The sequence below is a fragment of the Giraffa tippelskirchi genome, chromosome 2, assembly GCF_054371585.1.
Source record: "Giraffa tippelskirchi isolate mGirTip1 chromosome 2, T2T-mGirTip1v1.2.pri, whole genome shotgun sequence".
In the NCBI taxonomy this organism is placed as follows: Eukaryota; Metazoa; Chordata; class Mammalia; order Artiodactyla; family Giraffidae; genus Giraffa; species Giraffa tippelskirchi.
This window is the reverse complement of record NC_137276.1, coordinates 67,809,588-67,825,616: the sequence shown is the minus strand read 5'-3', so window position 1 is coordinate 67,825,616 and position 16,029 is coordinate 67,809,588. Positions and strand designations below refer to the sequence as shown.

At 38.4% G+C, this 16,029-nt stretch overlaps 1 protein-coding gene across 5 annotated transcripts in view; it reads right to left on the bottom strand.

Moving 5' to 3' along the window:
* DNA2 (DNA replication helicase/nuclease 2) overlaps positions 1 to 16,029 on the bottom strand; it is a 38,115-nt gene that overhangs the window by 3,355 nt on the left and 18,731 nt on the right. For all 5 annotated transcript variants that reach the window (XR_014076476.1, XM_081568825.1, XM_081568826.1 and 2 more), the window contains exons 7-18: positions 14,853 to 14,970; positions 13,748 to 13,913; positions 11,559 to 11,753; positions 9,907 to 10,137; positions 6,420 to 6,536; positions 6,228 to 6,337; positions 5,104 to 5,213; positions 3,935 to 4,159; positions 2,289 to 2,482; positions 2,107 to 2,196; positions 1,820 to 2,024; positions 160 to 249 (exon numbers count right to left, since the gene is read on the bottom strand). Coding sequence is in view for 4 of the 5 variants with exons in the window: in XM_081568825.1 (XP_081424951.1) it covers positions 160 to 249; positions 1,820 to 2,024; positions 2,107 to 2,196; positions 2,289 to 2,482; positions 3,935 to 4,159; positions 5,104 to 5,213; positions 6,228 to 6,337; positions 6,420 to 6,536; positions 9,907 to 10,137; positions 11,559 to 11,753; positions 13,748 to 13,913; positions 14,853 to 14,970 (1,851 nt within the window). In the remaining variant the exon portion in view is untranslated. The remainder of the gene's footprint in view (positions 1 to 159; positions 250 to 1,819; positions 2,025 to 2,106; positions 2,197 to 2,288; positions 2,483 to 3,934; positions 4,160 to 5,103; positions 5,214 to 6,227; positions 6,338 to 6,419; positions 6,537 to 9,906; positions 10,138 to 11,558; positions 11,754 to 13,747; positions 13,914 to 14,852; positions 14,971 to 16,029) is intronic.

Genomic DNA, 16,029 nt, shown 5'->3' with positions numbered 1-16,029 from the left:
TGTCTTAGATAAATGTTCTCAAAATAAAAACATTCAGGCTTCAGTGCTCTTATCTTAAGCAACAAAAGTTAATGCTAGATCTAAAGTTTCTTGAATTCTAACATTCTATTACTCTGCACCTTAATATTAATTTGCCTTCAAAATCCAATTCTAAGTTACCTTAATAAAAACTGAGGTCAGGGAAACAACAAGGTTGGCTTCCATTATGTTACTGACACCTCCCTTTTCAACTTGCTCTGGTGCTGGAACCTAAACAGAAAAATACGCATTCTGCTCGTGAAACAGTCTCTGAAGTAAAGAGCACCGTTAGTATACAAGTGGCCATAGAGACAGTGCTACCAGATATGGACACAGACGAAAAATATCTTCATCTTCAAGTTGAATGTAAAAGAACTGACAAAAATGAATGATATTAGTCACTTTTAGAAGGAAACCCATCTTAAACATGCTACACAAAGTTCATACTAAAATCTCTACCAAAGTCGACTGTACACTGAGCTTCACATACATTACTGTGTTATTCCCCATGTTATAGGCATCAAAGGCCAGAAGAGATAAGGAACCTGCCCAAGCCTTACAATACACCGTGGCACTAAGATTCAACTTATATCTGGCTCAAATATCTGTGTTCTTTCCATTTTCTTGTTACTTTTTACACAGATAATAGAGCAATCAAGTTCCCCAGGTTCTACCACCCCTAGTAGAAATTTTAAAGGATTATTTTGCTCCTACATCACCTTGATTAATTTTAATATAACTTATTTGGAATCCTGATGCCAAGAAACAGGAAATGTGAGTAGCAAAAATAAAGAATCTGAACAATCACTGGTGAGGTTAATAATTATAACTAACAGATTAGAGTTGTGGTTTATAAAAGCAGTCATATCAACTATACCTCAATAAAAAATAAAATAAAAATTTTATTTACATAAAAATATAAAAGCAGTCATTTATGAGATCGGTTTATCTGAATAAATTTTTCAGAGCCTGCCTGCTCCTCAGTGTTGATCCTTCATTCTGAAACACTAGAGCAATGTCCAAGACAATGAAAATTCCAGCATGGTACACACATAGCAAGGCCCTATTTTTAACAACCGCTGACTCCATTCATCTTAATAACAAAATATATAAGTATATTAAGAATGATATGCATAGATCAAATTGATGACTGCATTTTTAGTTGAACTTACGTAAAGATTTCCAAATCATTAATGAGAAGCAGTATATAAAACAAAACTGTAGGAACACAGAGTCAAAACTTTATTCTGAGTTCCTAGAAATAAGAATCAAGTCATTTAAAGTCCTTGTGCAGATTTTCTGTTTAATGATAAATTTGTAAAGAAGTCCTTAGGTGCGTAAGTGGGAACAGGAGACACATGGGAAATCTCTGTACTTTTAGCTCAGTTTTGCTGTGGGCCTAAAACTGCCCTAAAACATAGAGTCTGGTTTTTTAAAAAAGGTCCTGAAAAGGACATCAGTTTATTTTACCTTCTGTCCATTGGTAAACCCAAACTTTTGACAGTATCAATGCCAATTACTGTTCTAGGAAATGTAATTATATACTTGCGTGCACTTTCTAGCTTTCCTACTTCAAAACAATTTGACATCTATCAATCATCAGAATAAACCTCCTCCCAAAGATAGTGAATCTGTAGAAAGAAAAGATTCTTTTGTGTGAAAGCACAAGAAGCACACCAGTTTTAACTGATAAGCTGTAATGAAGCAATCGCTATTGAAACTGAGGAATTTAAATAATAGGGCAAATGGAGAAGAACGAAGGAAATGTTAGTTTTTTTGTGTGTGTGTGTATGTGTTTTACCTTGTGTGTATTAAGAAAACAGACAGGATTGTTTGGCTCGAATGCTCCAACCAGCCAAGGATTTTCTGAATAATCAGCATAAAACTCCAGTTCCAGCTTTACATCTTTAAAGTTAGGTAGGTTTATCACTGCATTGGCCACTTTATCTGATCCACACTCCAGCTTTCCTTCGTATGTCAGTTTATTACTTAAGGACATAATTTTACTAAGGGAATTACAAAAATAACTTTAGTTTGGTGATGAACACAAATATGAAAATCACTCATAGCTGACACTGTTACAAATACCTATTCATTCTGTATTGCACAGTTAACTGTACAACTGCATTCTTATTCTGCTCCAGCCTCTTGAATAAGCTTTCACTCATGCCAAGAGCTCTGTCAACAAATCAAATTCAGGATTATCAGTCTACTGAAATTGTCCCTTAAAGAGTATCTAGTTTAAAATTGAAACCTTAATGTTTGCTTACCTTGCTTCACGGTTTAGCACCAGGGGAGGAAGCTGCTGATGGTCCCCCACCAACACAAATCTCCGTGAAAAAAAAAGTGGCCCTAGGCAAATAGGCTGGCTAATTTGAGAGGCTTCATCTACTATACAAAAATCAAAAGTTTTACGAGAAAATATGGGATGGTTTATTCCCATACATGTTGTTGCAACTATAAGCTAAACACAAAGAAAAAAAATAGATCAGTTATTTAATATGTCCAAGAAATACACCTTGTTTTTCCCATGTTTGAAATTAAAAGATCTAAAAAGATCTCTTCATCCCTCCAAATGGAAATCCCCAATGTTTTTTAATTTAGAAACACTTACAACATGCAAAAATTTTTTATTTTTTTCTATAAATTTTTAAAAATCAAGTTAATTTTCCAGACACGATAACAATGCTCAAGTTTGGATATACAGAAATGGAAATCTGAACATTTCGGAGGCAGTAAGTTAATGAATTTTTTTTTAATGTGAACTAGGACTTCACTTCTGGGAAGATGGAGTACTTTTCCCTTCCACAAAGTACAACTAAAAACCCTGGACATTATAAAACTATAAAGCCTCTGAAAGGTAGAGAAAAGGCAAATCAGCTAGAGACCTTGGGATATGAGGAACAGCACAGTAGTTTGTTCCCTGGGTTTTCTTTTTGCCTCACATATCCCAGATTTCAGACATTTGGAACACTGCTGCTGCTGCTGCTGCTAAGTCGCTTCAGTCGTGTCCGATTCTGTGTGACCCTATAGATGGCAGCCCACCAGGCTCTGCCGTCCCTGGGATTCTCCAGCAATAATACTGGAGTGGGTTGCCGTTTCCTTCTCCAGTGCATGAAAGGGAAAAGTGAAAGTGAAGTCGCACAGTCGTCCGACTCTTAGTGACCTCATGGACTGTAGCCTACCAGGCTCCTCCGTCCATGGGGTTTTCCAGGCAAGAGTACTGGAGTGGGGTGCCATTGCCTTCTCCTTTGGAACACTAGGCTAAGTGAAAAATTCCAATCCCCAAAGATCACATACAATATGTGAAACCAAGCAGGACTTTATGGGGCCCTTCTGGGCACAAAAGCCTTTCTAGGTCCCTCATTTCTTATTTATAGGATAAAGGGTTCAGCCTCCTAGATCTCCTCAGAGTTCCAAAGGGCAGATTCATAAGCCCCTTTTAACCATGCCTGAGTTCATGCTAATAAGGTGACTTTCTTGCATTCTGTGAGTCATTCAAGCAAATTATGGAACCCAAGGAGGAAGACATAGGAATTCCCAAGATGGGCACAGGAGATCTGAACTTGCAATTCAGAACTGAAGTAGGGGACAGTCTTGTGGGACTGAGCCCTTAACCTGGGGAGCCTGCACTAACTCTGTGTAGTTAGTGTCAGAAGTGTGAGTAGAGAGAAACAGGGTTTTCCTTTACCAGGATATTTTAAATTAGAAGATGGGAGCCCTGAAAAATAGACCAGAAACCTTGTTTCAGTTCAGAAGCAAAGAGCAAACTACAAACTCATAAACTGGTCCTATGGTTTATATAAATGAATCTGCAAATTTGGTCAATGCAATTGAATTTCTCAAAGTGCCATTTCTCTCCTCATTCTGACAGCAAAAATTACTCTCAGTATGATTATACAATAATTGTACTTACTTGACTATTGTAGAGTTCTTCTAGAAGAGCTAAAGATTTAATGGACTTTGATCTGCAAATTTCCTCCTCTGTAAATTTTTGGATATCTGGATGTACCTTCTGAATCTGGCCCAAGCGCAAAAATCCAATTTTAAACTTTGCTAACTTCAAAAGAATATTGTCAACAGCAGAGTGTGTATAGCTGGTCAACAAAACACTAAAACCACAGGCATAGAGAATTCTTACCTGTTAATAAACAAAAGAACAGAAAAGAGCATTACTTTTATCTCCTGATAGTTTTTAACATTTATATTTTTCAAAAAGAATTGGAAAACTTAACAGGAAGCATGTCTAAGAGCCAAGCCAAGTAACTTTTTATTCCCTTTGATTTTTTTTTTTGACTGCACAGCTTGAGGGATCATAGTTCCCCTACCAGGGATTGAACCTGGGACCTTGGCAGTAAAAGCATAGAGTTCTAACCAATGGACTGCCAAGGAATTCCCCAAAGTAACTTTTTAAAAAATTATAAAGCCAAAATGTCTTAGGTAAGTAACATGGCATTATTATCATGTTATCAATGATATGTTACCAATATATTAATTATATCATGACAAAATTGAGTACATATAAACTTTGACTAGTGCCTGGCACAAAGTATCAATCAGTAAATATTTGGTGCCATCATCATCATTATTCTAAGACTGCTCAGAAATTTACTGACATGAAAAAAAAAATTCAACACGAATCTGTATCAGGGACTTCCCTAGTGGTCCAGTGGCTAAGATTCTGTGCTCCCAATGCAGGGGGCCTGAGTTTGGTCCCTGGTCAGAGAACTAGATCCCAGATGCCACAGCTAATGATCCCAAAGGCTGCAACTAACTTCTGGTGCAGCCAAATATATAAATAATTTTTTTATAAAAAGAATCTATTTCAACCTCCTTGTACAACTTATCATTTTTTAAAGCTAAGTAAAACACAGAGATTTTAGACAATCTTAAATGCAAGGTTTATACAAGATGATTACAACTATTGGTAATTTAGCTTTTCTATTTCTCATGTCATTCTTACTTTGAAACAAAGACATTATGATTTGAAATTCAGCCCTTTTGATATCCAGTATCACGTTCTCTGAACTGAAGAGAAACGGATTTAAATACCCAGTGTCTAAGCAAAAGAGTAGTAATTCTTACAAGAGTACATATTGTAGTTGTTTTTCCTGTTCCGGGCATACCCACGATGAGGGTGTAGTCTTTTGAAAGAAGTACCTTTTTCATGGCTTGCCTCTGAGGCTTATTCAAACCTACATTTAAATTTAAAAATAATAGGAATAAGAGTGTTGAATTTTCAATGAGCAACTTAACTACTTTATAAGAAAAGCAGCCTCTGTTCTAGTCTGTTCTTCAATAGTCTTCTCAAAGTAAGGCAATGTCATGGTGATATTAAAAGTCACATGTATGGAGTAGGAAATGGCAACCCACTCCAGCATTTTGCCAGGAAAATCCCCTGGACAGAGGAGCCTGGTGAGCTCCTACAGGGCTACGGTCCATGGGGTCACAGAGAATTGTGACACGACTTAGCGACTAGACAACAACAAATGTAAAACTCAACCCACCCAATTCCCCCAACATCCTAGTTTCCCTTCCCCACCCCTTCTTATCTTTAGTTAATGTCCCCAGGCTTCAGCCTGGCTAGAGTTGGAGGCCAGACATAACTTTCGGAAGCAGGGGGGTCTCTGGGAGCCTCTGCAGAAAAAGGCTGGAGGTGGCTGTGTGACTCTACCCAGACCCTGCCTCTTCCCCTAGTTAGAAAATAAGTCCCCGGTGTCTACTGGGAGAGCAGCGCGGTGCTTTGGAGTAGGGCAAGCTGGGGCCTGCCTGGACTGGCCATTCCAGCGACTTAGCCCCTGCATCGCCTGGGGCAGGGAGGTCCCAGGAGTGCCACCACCTGCCCCTACTCCTGTATCCAGAGGTTTACATAGTTTTTGAGTGCCTCCCTTCCCCTGCGGGAGTGAGTGGGCTGCAGTACACTCAGAGGGTGGCCCCTCACTCCATCCCATTCCCCCAAAGCAGGTTGGGAGAAGGGGTAGCTGGCTGGACCAGACTAGTTTCCCAGATGACTGGGAGGTAGCGCCAATAAAAAATAAATAAAAATAAATAAATAAATAAGTCACATGTAAACTACTTCCAAAGAGATGCTGTCTAAAAACCATAATTAGAAGTTTAATAAATTGTTAAGATATAGACTATAATATAGATTAAATTAAAAATAAAACCAAGAAAAATTAATGGACATAGCCATGCTGATTATAACATACCTTTCAGAATGCAGGCAACTGTGTCCTTTGCATCATGTGGAAGAACAGAACTGAGGTAGGATATAAACTGTGGTTCACGAAAGTCAATGATTAAATCTCGAAGTTTTTGGCTGAAAAGCAAAAAAAAAAATGCTTTTAATAATATTCCTCAGGAAACTGGAGTAATATTCAGATTCACTTATTGTTACAAACCTGGCATGAGTATTTTCCATCAGTTTAGAAAGATTTCCTAATGGGGTATCTATATCACAATTTTTTTCTTCCTGGTCCAATCTGAACAAAGTTGATTCTGGGAGTCCTGACAAGTTCCTGAAACAGCAAAACATATGTATGTGAATATTTTTCATTTAACACAGTCAGTGGGTCTGTATAAGAAAAGTGTTGCTGTCTGATGATACAGCAGATAAGAATCTTCCTGCCAGTGCAAGGGACATGGGTTTGATCCCTGGTCTGGGAAGATTCCACACGCTGCAGAACAACTAAGCCCATGCACCACAACTACTGAGCCTGTGCTCTAGAGTTCACTTGTAGAGCCTGGGAGCTGCAACTAATGAGCCCGAATGCTGCAACTACTGAAGCCTTTGCACCCAGAACCTGTGCTCTGAAACAAGAGAAGCCACCACATTGAGAAGCCCACACAGTGCATCTAGGGAGTAGCCCCCACTCTCCGCAAACAGAGAAAGTCCATGCACAGCAATGAAGACCCCAGTACAACCAAAAATAAAAAGAAGTAAAAAGTAAATGGGTCAGAATAACTATGAAAATGGCTACCAGCCCCTAATACATACTTGCCAACCAAAGGCAGGATAAGGCCCTGGACTGGTGAGCAAACAGAGTAGGGGAAGGCAAAAGGCACCAAAGTCAAAGCAGTTAAGGGACTTCCCTGGTGGTCCAGTGGCTGGGACTCTGAGCTCCCACTGCAGGGGACTCAGGTCCAATCCCTGGTTGGAGAACTAGATCCTACATGCCACAACTAAGACTTCACATGCCACAACTAAAACTCTTGCATGCTGCATCTAAGACCTGGAGCAGCCAAATAAATAAATTTTAAAAAAAAGGACAGTTAATAATCCAAAACCTACAACATCTGCTGACAACTCACTTGGCCTTCCTTGAACTTCAACCTGGGCTCACCATCCCCAGCGGGATCCTGAGCACATGGCCCCTGCCTCCTCAGGCATGGAGTACATGTCTCTTTCCCAAAGGCTTCTCCCACTCCTCTATCAGGCTAACCTGTGATATTCCCAAGGTCCCTTCCACGGTCCTCTGTACTGTTCTTTCTTGTCATTTTCCCACTGGTCCCATGCCTCCACCTGAGTCTGAATCACAAATCTACATCACCAGGCCTGACCTCACATTCCTCTCCTACCCCGTTTTTCACCCAAGCTTCAGCTTTGAATGTCCAGCAAGCAGCAAGATCTTTCCACTGAGTTGAAACTCAGGCAGTGAAAGTTTGCAAAACTAAACAACTCTTTAGCCCTGCTGAAGCCTTATCCTCCTCCTATGGACCTGACCTCAGGTAATGGCTCTTGCATCTACATGACTGTCTTGATCCTTCCCTCTCCCACCCTGCAGATCCAGTCAAGATCTCAGTGTCAGACAATTTCACTTTCCAAATACTTCCCAAAGGCATTCCACCTTCTCCGTCAAAACTACCTTGCCCTCAACCACCTCAAGCCTGGGCCACTATAGCAGGTGCCTGGTTTCTCTGCTTTCAGTTTTGCCTCCACTGATTAACTCAATTCTCCACGGTGCATTCACAGACAAAATCCAAATCTGATTATCATTCCTTTTTCACTTAACATGGTATATAAGCTCTTCTATGACCTGACCTCTCCAATCACTCCTTTATCTTTTACATTCCAGAAAGTAATTACTACCTACACTTTCCAGAACACCCCACCTCACACCATCAGGCCTTTCCACACCCCGTCCCCTCTGTCTGGTATACTCCTCCCACACTGCTTCGCAGGGCTAACATTCACCCACAGGATGAAGATCTAGAACGACCATTTTCATTCGCCTTCCCCAAGCCTCCTAAAACTGGGTTAAATGCCTCTCCTCTGTTTTCCCATTAATTCAAACACTTGTCATATTAGACTGAAATATATATTTATTTGTTACCCACAAGACTACAAATTCTTCAAGAGTTTGCAAAATACCTAACACATGTTAGGTACTAAATAAATACCTCACAGGACTGACTGAAGGGACTCCTAAGAAACAGCAGAAATATCATGGCTTATACTCCAATAGCATGAAACCTGGGCTAGGGCTGGTTACTGCTTAACCAGGATTACTGATTACTGGAGAGCAAGCCTTGACATTCCACCCTCTGGATCCCAATTACTGATCTCCATCCACTGAGAAATGTGACGCATGCCTGCACTTAAATGCAAGGAAGGCTGGGGGTCCAGAAAGAGGGGAATATGGATATTAACGAACATGGATATTAGCTTCTACCACAAATTTTCATACCAACTATACTACTATTTACTTAATATTTTTCTTCAAATTAATTTACTTTGTTTTAATTTATACTTTATATCACAACTATAAATGGACGGAATGAACAATAAATGAACTATAAATGAACAAAATGTTAAGTGCCCAGAGGGCTAAGGAGGAAAAATAAGCATTACAGCCAACACAGGACATCTGTCCCGCCTGCTGCACACGTGGTTGTGAGAATTATTTAGATAAGATTACATCTATATTGGGGTTCCCAGGTGCTCAGTGGTAAAGAATTCACCTGCCAATGAAGGAGATGCAGGAGACGTGAGTTCAGTCCCTGAGCTGAGAAGCTACTCTGGAGAAGGAAATGGCAACCTACTCCTGCATTCTTACATGGAAAATCCCATGGACAGAAGAGCCTGGTGGGCTACAGTCCCTGGGGTCACAAAGAGTCGGACACAACTTAGCAACTGAGCACACACCCACACATACATGTCCACATTACTACTATGTAACATAGTGTACTAAACAAAACTTTAGCAGTTGGATAACTGCTAAATGCCGATGAACTGTATAGGCTTCCCAGGTGGCACTAGTGGTAAAGAACCTGCCTGCCAATGTAGGAGACATAAGAGACTCAGGTTCAATCCCTGGGTTAGGAAGATCCCCTGGAGGAGGGCATGGCAACCCACCCCAGTATTCTTGCCTGGAGAATCATCATGGTTAGAGGGGCCTGGCGTGCCACATCCATAGGGTCGCAAAGAGTTGGACACGACTGAAGTGACTTAGCACGCACACACTGAGCTGTATGTTTAAAATGGTTAATGGTTAATTTTACGATATGCAAATTTTATCTAAAATTTTTTGAAAAGGCATGAAGCACTGGTACAAGCTACTACATGAAGATGAACCTCAGAAACAGCATGTTAAGTAAAAAAAAGCCAGTTACAAAAGTCCACATAGTGTATGAATCAGAAAAGGCAAATCTATAAACATAGAAAGGGAACTGGTGGTTGCCTGGGGCTAGGGGAACGACTACAGGGTACAGGGAGTCTTCCAGGGGCAATGAAAATGCTCTAAAATGGATTTTGGTGCTAACTGCTTAGCTCTGTGAATATACTAAGCACGACTGAATTGTATACTTAAAATGTATGAACTGTATGGTATATGTTTACTTATCAATAAAGCTTTACCCTCCCCATCCAAAAAGGGAACATCTCATCACCTGTCTAACAAACAGGTTACTGATGTTGAGTTAATCTCCTTCACGTATCCCCTAGACAAGGCAAACAATGTTCTCTCTTCTCCACTTAAAATAATTCTGTCACCTGCCATTAGATTTGTGATAGGTATGGCTCCATTTTTACGCTGGAAATTATGTAAATACTGTCCATCACAAACTGTCTTTACATGTTGTGTTCTAATCAGGCTCCCAATGCAGCTGCCACTTTCTTCCCTATGAAAGAGAAAGAAAAAGAGAAATTAATTTTAAAATACTCTCTCAGGGCACTTCCCTGGTGGTGCAGTGGCAAAGACTTCAAGCTCCCAATGCAGGGGACCTGGGTTCGATCCCTGGTCAGGGCACTAGATCCTACATGCCGCAATGAAAGATTCCTCATGCCACAATGAAGATGGAAGGTCTCACGTGCTGCCAAATAAATAAATAAATATTTATTTAAAAAATAATAATCTCTTGGGACTCTCCTGGTGGTCCAGTGGTTAATACTCACACTTCCGCTGCAGTGAGTATGGGTTTGATCCTTGGTTAGGGAACTAAGACCTCACAAGTCACGTGGCAAGACAAAACAACAGAAAAAACCTTCATCACCAGATCTCTAAGCAGGTGCTAGAGAGCTCCCCCCTTTTCTTTGAGTGGGGAAGAATCCCCCTCATCGTACCCACAGGTGGGATTTCTGAACAACGTGTTTATCAGCACTTTGATTCTTGACTGACACCCCCACCTCCTGTTCTGACACATGTTAACACTGTAGGAGACAAATCGTAATAATCTAACTCTGAACCTGAAGTGAAGGAAGTAGAAACATATTTCTTTAGTGTTTACAAGAGGATTTATAATTATTGTTACTAAAACAATGGCAAGCACGTTGATAATTCCCCTATGTCTCAGAAGCACTAAGCATTTACAATCTCTCAAGCACTACTATTACACTCCACTTCAGAAGCCTGCTGGCGCACACACTTGACATATTTACTATACTTATGTATTATGTAGTCTATTGAAAATGACTTAAACTTTCTTCACTGTGATGGTACCTTGTGTTAAAGTCTAGTATTAAAGAAATAACGTTCTTAGGTCTCAAGTCACATGTTATCAAGATTCACTCTGGCAAGAAAAGAATGGGTCAAAAGCAACTAAATATTATATCAAGAAAAATACTATGCAAAGATGTACAAAATTATAACTTTATAAGTAACTTATAAAAAAAAAAGACCTCACAAAATACAATATTGACATGCTTTAGAAAATATGAATCTCTATGAAAACTTACTAAAAAACTTTTAAAATACTCTAGTATTTAAAATATTCAGTAAAACTTCATTAATTTCTACTGTGCCAATATGCTAAAATTCACCTTATGATATACTCAAGTTTTTTACTCTTTTCATTGATGATAAAGGATGTAACTTAACTAATAACTTTTAAAATAAGATTTCTTGAGGTATATTTAATCTACTAAAAATAACAACAGTACTCTCAGAAAAAAATTCATTGACAGCCGTGTGGAGTTGGCATGAATATATGAAACTGGATGCCTTTAACATGGTACGTAACCTGTATTTGTCATGAATTACAAATCTCATCCCACTGGCTAATCCAAATTACTAAAGTTTTACAATATTAAATGGACTACTTACATTTCTGAAGCAGGCATTAACCATATATGTTGGTAATTTCTTGTATTATCCTTTGATTGAGACTCCAGGGTTAACATTAGACACCAAAGGCTAAAATACTGTAAGTGTGTAAGCTTGAGATGCTGGGTTTCGTCTTTTATTTTGGGCCACATGCTGGTCGGGACTGAAATGTTTTCCATCTGTTGTTCAACCGCCCTAAAGATATAGCTCCAAGTCAGAGATGCATATAAAACATTTCACTGGCTATGAAATGAGATAGTTTTAAAATAAGTACACATATGTGACAATCATCATACTCTATAACCACAGCCCCTACTTTTTAAAAAAGTCATTTCAGGGGCAAATAGGACAGCATAGAAAACATGGAGAGTAAAACAAGGTTTCAAAAAAACGTGCCCTGTATTATAGTCCCAGATTTCCCAAGTTCATGGTCTCTGACATTAAAGAGATTTTTTGATACAATACAGTTGACTCTTGAACAACATGAATTGAACTCTATGGGTCCACTTACATGTGGATTTTTTTCAATAGTAAATAGCACTACACAATCCAAGATTGGCTGAATACAAGAAGGTGGACAAACCTTGTATTCAACCTGGGCTCACCACCCAGTTGTATGTGGAGGGCCAGCTATGAGATATACTCAGATTTTTGACTGCAGAGAGGGTTGGCGCCTCCAACTCAAGCATTGTTTAAGGGTTAACTGTACTTGTAAAAGTCCTTTATATGAATTTTCAGGCTGAATTAGAAGTTTGGTTCTAATTTTGTTTCCTAGTCTGAATTTGCATCTAAGCACTTTCTTGTGTCTTCCAAGACTCTCACTGGCCTATGACTGTATGTGTATGTGTTAGTCACTTAGTTGTGTCGGACTGTTTGTGACCCCATGGACTTGCAGCCCGCCAGGTCCCTCTGTCCATGGGATTCTCCAGGTAAGAATGCTGGAGTGGGTAGCCATTCCCTTCTCCAGGGGATCTTCCTGACCGAGGGTTCAAACCTGGGTCTCCTGTATTGCAGACAGATTCTTTACCATCTGAGCCACCAGGGAAGCTCAATGAAGGTATAAATATATATAACTGCTCATAAGACAGCTAATAAACTTGCCATATGTAGAAAAATAGACATGTATAAACAGGACAAATCTACTGGATTATATCAAACTGTCTAGAAAAACCAATTTCCCAGTTTTGAATTACAAAAGGTTTGAAATTAAAATATCAACTAAGAAATGGAAGATTTCTTGAAATATCATTTAAGAAAAGTTACATTCACAATGCCTATACTACATCTTTAACTATATTCTATAATTTCTACAATTATTTCATTTCCCCAGAAACTGTATGCAGCAAGATTAAAATATCCACTTCTGGAAAAAGTTTTAAAAGCATTCTATTTTTCTCCAAAGAAATAGGCTTGTTATATAATATGAACTAACTATGCTTTTTTCTCTTTCCTATTCCCTTTGTTTTAAATAATCAAAATGTGGAGAAGGAAATGGCACTCCACTCCAGTACTCTTGCCTGGAAAATCTCATGGATGGAGGAGTCTGGTAGGCTACAGTCCATGGGGTCGCAAAGAGTCGGACACGACTAAGCGATTTCACTTTCACTTTCTCCATCATTAAAACTTACATGATGCTGAGTATCAAGTCATATCACTCTGTTCTTATTGAAATTCTCTCACACTTCAAGACCCGGCTCAAAACAACAGGTATTCTGAAATCTATATGGGTTTAGGTACTTCCTAGTTCATGTTAATGGATTACTTTTCAGAAAGGAGATCATCCTGTCTTGAAGTATATTTATTTAATGTTTATTTATTTTTCACATCACCAGTAACTTTCAATCTGGATAAGGGGTAAGAGCCTACAGAATCTTGTTCTGTAGGAAAGACTTGTTTGTATTTGTGTGCCTCCACTTTGCTGAAATTCTGATGATCAATGGGGAGTCAAGTTTCAGTTTGACTCTGAAACTTTCCTCCTGTCCCACACCTCACCTTTAACTTTATCTCCTAGCATCTGAACCTTTTGCCTGAATAAAAATAGGCAATTAACAAAAAAAAAAACAAACAAACAACAAAAAAAAATAATCAAAATGAAGTCATCAATGCCAGACCAGCCAAAAATGTTAAATCATTTTGAGTTGAGTGCTTACTTAACTGGAATTAATACTTTCGGAAGACAGTGTGTTTACCTGCTATAGAGAGCACAGTTGCCCATCTGTGAACAGTATTTACAGGTTTGCTGTTCCTCAATTATTTGTGGCAAAGGAGCAAGCTTTGTCTTCTCCTCTCCAGTAGGAGATTTGTTGATACGGTGAAGCAAAGAATATGCCATCTGATTTCTTAGCCTTAATAATTCTGTGGGGGAAAAACACATGGGTATTTTCTAAGAATTAAGTAAAATTTATTATATATCTTTTCTATTACATATAAGTAAAACTTTCAGATTCAAAAACATAAAAAGGAAAGAGCAACATTCATGTTTCCCACCACACCAGAATAATAACCACTATTAAGATTTTGGTATATTTCTTTCAATTTTGGTTCACTTGATAAGTTTTTAAAGTTTTTAACAACCTAAGGACAAATAAAGCTATCTAGAGTGTCTCAAATATAAGATAGGAAGTTTAAAATAGAGTTTTGTATAGTAAGATTTTTTAAATTTTATTTTATTAAGGGATAATTGATTCATAATGTGGTGTTAATTTCCACTGTATAGCAAAATGATTCAGTTATACATACATATATTTTTTCATATTCTTTTCCATTTTGGTTTATCACAGGATATTGAATATAGTTCCCTGTGCTATTCAGTAGGACCTCATTGTTTATCCATTGTATACATAACAGTGTGCATCTGCTAATCCCAAACTAAATGTCCATTGACAGAGGAATGGATAAAGATGTGGTACATATAAACAACAGAATACTACTCAGTCATAAAAAAGAATAATGCCATTTGCAGCAACATGTACCCAGAGATTATCATACTAAGTGAAGTAAGTCAGAAAGAAAGACAAAAACTATATGATATCACTTATATGTGTGATCTAAAATATGACACAAAAGAACTTATATAATAAAAAATTAATAATGTTTTCAATTATATAGTACACTGTCAAAATTCTTTTTTTTTAAAAAAAGTACCACAACTTATAAATTACAAAATGTTTTAGGCCTAGCAAGCACAGTGAATGATTGATTGTCAGGTATAAATGTGTGTCAGCAAAAGTTGAAAGGAAAAAACAATGAACAAACAAAACCCTGAGAAGTAAAATTGAGAGAAAACAGCTTAACCTCTTTTATCAAGATGTCTGGCAGGCACAGGGTATGTCTGGCCAGTCTTCAGGTAGAGGAGCAGGCCAGCCTCTGGGTCAGCCCTTCTCTCTTGGCTTAGCAGTGTATACAGAACAAGCTGTGAAAACATGGTACATTTTGTCAAGTAAAACTTTAATTTTCAATATTTCCATATATGTTTTACAGTCAATATATATTATATATTTTTTTTTTTGGTTGTACCTCAGGGCCATAGGATCCTAGTTCCCCCATCAGGGATCAAACTCAGGCCCTGGGCAGTGAAACCAGAGTCCCAATCACTGGACCACCAGGGAATTCTGAATACATATTATAATTTTAAAATCAAAAGGTCAACTAAATTATTTCCATTTTGAAAATAACATGATCTAAATTCAGTACAGGTAATACAATAAATTCAATGCCAACTATTTAATTTCCACAAAACAAAACATAGTATATATTTTTCACTTTACACAGACAAAAATAAATATTTAGAATTTTTCTTAGACAGTAAATGTTTAGGTTTCCAATAAACGTAAGAGGGAAATTAATCAAGCAACATTTTACATTTTGAAGTTAACAGCCGTTAGACACTATTTTCCGTTTAAAATAAGTGAATGAATTAAACACTATAAAATGCATGTTATTTAAGTCATAGTAACTGTGACAACTAAATGAGACTAACTCTACAGAGTTTACTGCTTTTTCCAGTAAAGGTGGCATTAAGTGCATTAGATTTATGTGGCGCTCTTCAGAGAAACCATCTAAGACAAGTTAGATGTAGTTCCTCTAGTTCATGATAACACCTTAGCAGTAACATCTAAACCTGTGTAACATGCTTTGGGAGGCCTTCTTACAAGCACTCTGCTTGTGTTGCCTAATACAGCACGTGCCATGCTTAGTTGCTCAGTCGTATCCCCATGGACTATAGCCCACCATGGACTTTGTGACCCCATGGACTACAGCCCACCAGGCTCCTCTGTCCAGGGGATTCTCCAGGCAAGAATAGTGGAGTGGCTTGCCATGCCCTCTTCCACAGGATCCTCCCAACCCAGGGATTGAACCCAGGTTTCCAGTAGGTGAATTCTTACCATCCGAGTCACCAGGGAAGCCCAAGAATATGGTATAGGCATCCAAAGACACAGCATAGGTAACCAAATAAAACTTTTAAAAATTA